General features: G+C 33.4%; 1 protein-coding gene across 1 annotated transcript; it reads left to right on the top strand.

The window, feature by feature from the left end:
* Positions 1–1373: 1373 nt before the first annotated feature.
* Positions 1374–5226, top strand: LOC110775738 (uncharacterized protein At2g34460, chloroplastic). Its single transcript, XM_021980340.2, has 5 exons — positions 1374–1571; positions 1914–2111; positions 3842–3961; positions 4533–4805; positions 4898–5226. Exons 1-5 carry the CDS (start codon positions 1443–1445, stop codon positions 5060–5062), a joined length of 885 nt encoding a protein of 294 aa, XP_021836032.1. The 5' UTR covers positions 1374–1442; the 3' UTR covers positions 5063–5226.
* Positions 5227–7265: the final 2039 nt, after the last annotated feature.

Raw genomic sequence — 7265 nt, 5'->3', positions numbered from 1 at the left:
ATTTGGTTTTTATTTTATTTTTTCTTTGTTGTTTGATACTACCTCTGTTTCAAAAAGATCTTTACAGTTACTACTAGTTTAGGGCCCGTGCAACGCACGGCTACTACTAAGACAATTTATTATTTTTATAGTAACTAAAAGATTTGTGATATTAGGAGAACATGAAAGTAAAAAGGATGTATGAAAAAGTATAAATTCAAAGTTGTGTAAAAAAAATATTCTAATGAACTAAATTTGCATATTACTATGCAAAGTTTGCTTGTATGTAGAACGACCTAACAACGTTAACCAAACCCGAATGGCTCAAGACTAATTTTCGAAAAGACCCGAGCATAACCGAGTTAGTCAAGTACAACATATTTTGAATTGAGTAAAATCGTGATAAATAAACTTATATGTTAGTCTACTTACCATGTATTATTATTTTAATTAACATTCTTACTTACCAGTTACCATGTATTATATTATTAATAGTAGACTAACATTAAAAGTTCATTTATCAATATTTTTTATATTTCTTATCAGATTAAAAAGTTATAATAATACATAAATAAAATTATATCATAAAGAAAATATTGATTCTCCAATAATATATTATGCAGTACACATCTATGGTAATTAAAATATATTTTTATCTTATTTTCCTAAAAAAAATATAATGTAATTTATTTATTTTAAAGTAAAAAAATAAAAAAACATTTTGGCGGGAAAAAATCGCACCAGGAAATGACACGTGTCATTCCTGGTGTCTCTTTTAGTATATAGTAATAATAGATTTGCACGGACTCCAATGCAATATTTAACTACTAATATATCCAATTTCGTATGTGAAAAAATTTGATATTCTGAAAATACATTCCGAAACCAATCTAACAAGATCTTACATGTAACGTTTTGATGTATATAATGGTGAGAATTTACGGTCAAAGTTTTTATACTTTGGACACATTTTTCAAAGCGTAAAGAACTTTCTGAAACGGATGTAGTATATTATACAACTCCAATTGCCTCTTTCACTTCACCTTCCTCATACAACATCAATTCAGTAATCTATTCATTCAATATTTTTCAATTCATCTTCCCGATTAACACTCAATAATAATACACTATTTAATTTATGTATTATTTCAATTTTCAAAATTTATCTCTATTTAAATCATATACTCTCACTGAAATCACAAGGTCAGTAAAACTAGAACTTAAAAAGATAAACAAAATAATCACTATACAACTGCAGGTTATTTGAACGGACTCAAAAGCTAATTCAGATTAAATGGTGAATGCAATCGATTCATGGAGTCATGTTAATTTTGTAAAGCTATAATCTGAGCCTCTCTTGATTGTCTGGTTTGATGGGACGTGGCAGTATGTGAGGGGTTGAGTTATTGGGTGGTAATTCAGCTTAACTTGTGTCGGGTGGATGGCGTAGTACTCCAAATTCCATGGCCATCTTCCTCACTAAAACTTGTGTCTTTCACACCCTTTCAATTTCTCTCTCCAAATCCTTCACTCCTAATTTTCCACTCAACAACAAAACCCACCCATTTTCATTTTCTGTCAAAGCGAGCAAGGTAAATACATTAAACTTTCAATTTCTTGCTTAATATCTGCAAGATTTCACCTCAAAATTTTATTGCTATAAAAGCCCAGATGCTTAAATGAGATAAATCAACTGATTATTTGACATAATGTTTAATATCTTCAAGAATTCCACTCACAATTCCAATTCCACAAAAACCCAGATACTGAAATTCTGTTAAATTCATTGATTTTTTTTTTTTTGACATTATGCTTAATTTCTCTAAGAATTTAACTCAAAAAATAAATTCCAGAAAAACTCGCTTGTCAAATTCTTATTAAATTGACATAATGAACTGAGTTTGACAAAAATTGTATTCTGTGTTCTGTTTTAGATGGAAGAAAGTGAAATTAAGGAGGTTAGAGAAGTTGGAGGGAGTACCAAGAAGAAGATATTTGTAGCAGGAGCAACTGGAAGTACTGGTAAAAGGATTGTTGAACAGTTGTTGTCTAAGGGTTACTCTGTTAAGGCTGGAGTTCGTGACATTGAGAAGGCGAAAACTGCCTTTCCTACTAATCCTGCCCTTCAAATTGTAAGTGTTTTTTTCACAATTTTCCCCTAACTTCGGAAAGAAATGAAGTTCTGAATTAATGTTCTGAAGATGTTCCACAATTGTGAATCAGTATGACAATTTGATGATGAAATTTGGTTTATTTTGGTGGAATTTTTGTGTTGGTCAATGATAAGTGCTTGATAACTTGTGAATTTAATGTCTTCATGTTATTGAGAACTTAAGGGTATCATTTTGTTTAGGATGAAATATTGAAATATGAGGCTGTGGTATGGTGTGTTCTTACAGGCCGTTTGGTAAGGGGTAATGAGAATGAATTTACATGTAATTTTGTTAGGGAAGTCCTATACAAAAACTTTAGGATGGATACGATCAACCCATTGGATATGATATTGTTGTTTGAACATCTGGAAAGCTATCTTGCTGCATGATGGTTTAGTTCATGAATCAGGAAACTGTTATTAGACGTCACTATTGGAAGAATGTAAATGCGAAGATTAAGATCCCTATATTTCAAAACGAAAGCTACTTCTCCCATTGCGTGGTTTTAGAAAGATATATTTAAGGGGTTGAAGGTAAGATTTTTTAGGAATTAAGTAACTCACTAACTCTATAATATCTTGATCAGTTTCAGTATGGACTCCCCATTAGGGGCGTTTGGGGAACCTTTTTTCTTATTTTTTTCGATGGAAATGAGTTGTTTTTATTAAGAATAAAGCACCAAGGATGGCTTTTAGGGAAAATCCCCCTTTTGGAGAAAATTCGTACCCAAAGGTGGGTGGACATGCACATGGACATGGACGTGAATGGTGTACCCTTATGAAAGTAATGGACACTTTAGGATGATCCCAAAGTCTATCTCCCATGAGAATGCTAACCTTAAATTATGTACTATTACACCAAAAGTACCAAGACAGCAGTAAAGCCAACTTACAAACACCAACCACACCAGGTATACCAAATTACAACTCAAAACTATAAAGCACAGAAGCTTTGCAAACCGATCCTCATCAAATATTAACTAAATATTGCTTCTTAGGCATGACAGTGTTGATTTTGGTCTGCACACTGTCCTGAATCATGCTCACACTTCACAGTAAGGTCCACTCTAAACAATATCTATCTTATCCCAGTAGGCAAGGTTCCTGTGTCACCAACCTACATATACGGCCCCAACACACTTCTTGAATCCAAACACCAAATGCATATTCAGACTTCTACGCGTTATCTGCAATAACAATTTGAGAGTGCAGAAGCAATATTTGCAAAATTAGCATTAAAATAAGAGGTGTATGGGTGCTTCAGAATCAGTGACAACCTCACAACGAAGGCAACATGGATCATCACTGACCCCCATTTAGCCAACATAACTTTGGTTTTCAACCTCCCTTACTGCTAACCAGCTGTACATTCGGATCCTTCATTTCACCTCAAGTGTCCGTTGTCCAGATCAACACTTGGCATAGGTATAAGGTATGTATACTATTCTCTTCATGAAAGATAAAAAATCAAGAACTTTTCGGTTAATTAGCTGAATCCGACACTTGAATGTGCACCTGAGTTTATTAGAGTACCCGAGTCCAAGTAACATAGCTGTTACTACGAGTCATGTAGGTGTGACATTTTTAACCTAATGTGAGACACGTCTATTCCAGATTGAAGGTATTGATTGTACTTTGAACCAATATTAGTTTGAAAATCTATTGAATCTTGAAATGATATGATAAAAATGTAGACATTTTTGCTTACAGGTCAAAGCAGATGTTACTGAGGGTTCAGACAAGCTAGCTGAAGCCATAAGTGACGACTCTGAGGCTTTAATATGTGCAACTGGGTTCCAACGCTCCTGGGATCCGTTGGCCCCTTGGAAGGTTAGAAAATCTTGACTTGTAGCTTCTGTTATTAGTAACCCAAATAAACTTCTACCTCAAGTTGGATAACTAGTGACCGGAGTGACTGTGTGCTTAATTTTCATATTCTTGAATTTGTTCACTGGACCCATTGTGTTCCACGTAGAGCAGTTGTATAGTTTTGTACTCTTTCAAGTCATTGTCAGACATTAGTGTTTGTTTGACAGCAGTAAATACAGAGCCCAAAACAATTGTGTTCCTGTTGCTAATTTTTTTTTGACTGATGGAAATTGCAATATAATGTTTACTAATATAGTATTATTGATGCGTTTAACAATCAGAACAGTTTAATAACTACAGAGTTGTGTGTTGCCCTATTTCCTTTGTTCAATACAAGGCTATGAATGAACCAGTCCCCATTCTTCTTCTTTTTAGCCACTACGGAGTACCTTTCATTGTTTTAGCTTAAATCGTTAACGGGACAAAATTGCCTCTGTGATCATATAAGCATCTATTCATCACTATTTGTAATACGGAGTATGAAATTTCGTTATGATGTAATTGGTCTATTTATAACATCATCTGACTGCAGGTGGATTATTATGGAACTGTCAATCTCGTTGAAGCATGTCGCAAGCGTGGTGTCAAGAGATTTATTATAGTCAGTTCCATTTTAGTCAATGGTGCTGCAATGGGGCAGTTGCTTAATCCAGCCTACATCTTTCTGAATATATTTGGACTTGTATTAGTTGCAAAGCTACAAGCTGAGAATTACATCCGGAAATCTGGCATAAACTACACAATTGTACGGCCTGGTGGATTGAAAAATGATCCTCCTTCTGGAAATATAATCATGGAACCAGAGGTGACTTTGCCTTTTACAGCTCCTTTTTCTTATGTTCTGTGCCTTTATTTCTATGCAATTGACCAGGTACTGATGTGCTTGTACATTGATAGGATACTCTTTCTGGAGGAAGTATATCAAGGGATCAAGTTGCCGAAGTTGCTGTTGAAGCATTGATACATCCCGAGGCTTCTTACAAAGTAGTAGAGATAATTGCCAGTCCAGATGCTCCTAAACTGTCGTTTGAAGAATTGTTTGGTGCTATTAAGCAACGCTGATTTTGTTGCGTTTCTTAAGAATGGTGTGTCAATACTCAATCCTTGATAATATGTACAAAAGTTTACCACTTTTACAGTTGTCTTTATACAACTTTAATAACTTTCTCAATCATTAGCTGACAATAATCAGCTGAGTTATACGACTTATCTGCTCGTTTTTCTCAGCTACGTCTTATCATTGGGATCTTGATTATGATTTGTTGATTTACAATATATGTATATGCTTCATTTTCACTTAAAATTTCAGGTACTATGCAATCAATAATTAACAAAAAACCCAAAAAAAGGAAGATGAAAACAAAATGAACCCGATTATTATTGATTAGTCAGAGAAGAATATTTATGTTATAGAGGAAAGAATCTTACACAAACATCAAATAAGATACACTGAAATAGACGGAAAACATTTAAATAAAAGATACTCTGAACTCAAGAACTAGGGAGTAATTTAGAAGAGCAAAGCTGCAAAAGAAGCAATAACAGCAACCAAGCCTGATACCTGCAGAGATACACCAGCACTCTGCATTGAAGGAGTTGGAGCGCTTGCACCATCTTGAGCTGCACCGAAGGTAGCCAACACTGAAAAAACCATGATCATTGCCACAATGAAGGAAGTGAACTTGCAGGCCTCCATTTCAAAAGAATACGGTCGAAGCACGATTATGAAGATTGAAGAGAGGGACTTATAAGCTGCCTTTTCTCTTCTGCTTGCCTGTTTACTGTGGAATGAAGGGATATGTTTAGGTGTTCAGTATTTATAGTATAGGTAATGTAATAAACAAAGTTATTCGCCAACTAATTGTGATTTAATGCGTATAATTAACAACAAACACAATCATTAGTAGGATGGTGGATTATCTTAACTTTGATTATGTTAAGATTATTGAATCCTAGTATTCTTTGTAACAGGCTGGAGTAGTGGTTACAGAGCTCATGTTATGCCAATGATTAGGTATTTCTTCTTTCCAGGTATGAATGTTTGTTTGTATTTGTTATATTTTTAGGAGGTTTGTATTTGTTAAGTATGGCATAATTATATGAAATTTTCATCACCTTTTCAAACCTAGATTCACTGAGCCTGTTGCATATTGCAACCATTATAGTAACTGTGATTTGTGAATATGGTGTCATGAGTTGTCACTTGTGTGGGTTGTGAGCTGTGATTAGAGGAAATGTCTAGAATTACTTTACATTTGCTATTCATCTGAATTTCATTTATTATATCGTATCTTATCTTATTGTCTAATAAGTTCAGATAAGTTGAAATTAGTTCCTATCAGGTACTATAAGTTGACTCTGAGCCATGAGGGCAATATAAATTACAAATGGGAGCGGGGAGATTCAAACCTGAGACCTATTGTACACAGGCCCTCAGTTTTAACCACTAGGCCAAGACATCATTGGTATAAGGTCAATCAAGTTTAAAATAAGTTCAGATAGTTTAAGTTTCATCCGACGAAAAGCAAACTTAATTTCTATCTTATCTTATCACCCCCATTATCTTATCTTATTGACTCTTACTGGAAGTTATAAAAGGTACCATTTAAACTTATTAACCCTTATCTGAACTTATCTTATACTTCCTATGTTTCAAACAAAATTGCATTACTTTGACTAACACGTTTGCCAAAATATAATTTTGACCATAATTATCTCTAATTTTAATTTTGTTTAAAGTCTTAAAATTTAATATTATGGAAGTATTTAATTGAATCAACAACAATATTTTACTTGATAACATTTGATTTTAATAAATTAGTAAAAATATATGGTCAAAATTAGTGTGTGAATTGTGGAAAAAATAAAAGTGTTGTAATTTTTTTGAAAAGGGAGAAGTATTATCTTATTTGAACTTGTTAACCCTTATTTTATCTTATCTTATTATACTTGAAATAAGTGAAAATAAGGTGAAAAGAACAAAGCCTAAGTCTTACCAAGAAGTGCATGCAACACGTCGTTTTGAGTGATTCAAACTTGTGACGTCGAAGGCGAAATGATGTTACTCTTATAGCTTACACTAAGGCCCTGTTTTGTTCACCTTATTTCCACCTATTTTTGAGAAGAAGAAAAAAAAGTTAGAAACGACCAGATAAATTCAGATAAGATAAGTTCAGGAAAAATAATGGTTATCCAAATCTAATTTATAACTAAACTAAGTTCTGATAAGTTCAGGTAAGTTTATATTTCGTATATAATAAGATTA

The sequence above is a fragment of the Spinacia oleracea genome, chromosome 5 (genome assembly GCF_020520425.1).
Source record: "Spinacia oleracea cultivar Varoflay chromosome 5, BTI_SOV_V1, whole genome shotgun sequence".
Classification (NCBI taxonomy): Eukaryota; Viridiplantae; Streptophyta; class Magnoliopsida; order Caryophyllales; family Amaranthaceae; genus Spinacia; species Spinacia oleracea.
The sequence above is the reverse complement of the archived record's forward strand: the minus strand, read 5'-3'. Positions and strand labels throughout refer to the sequence as shown.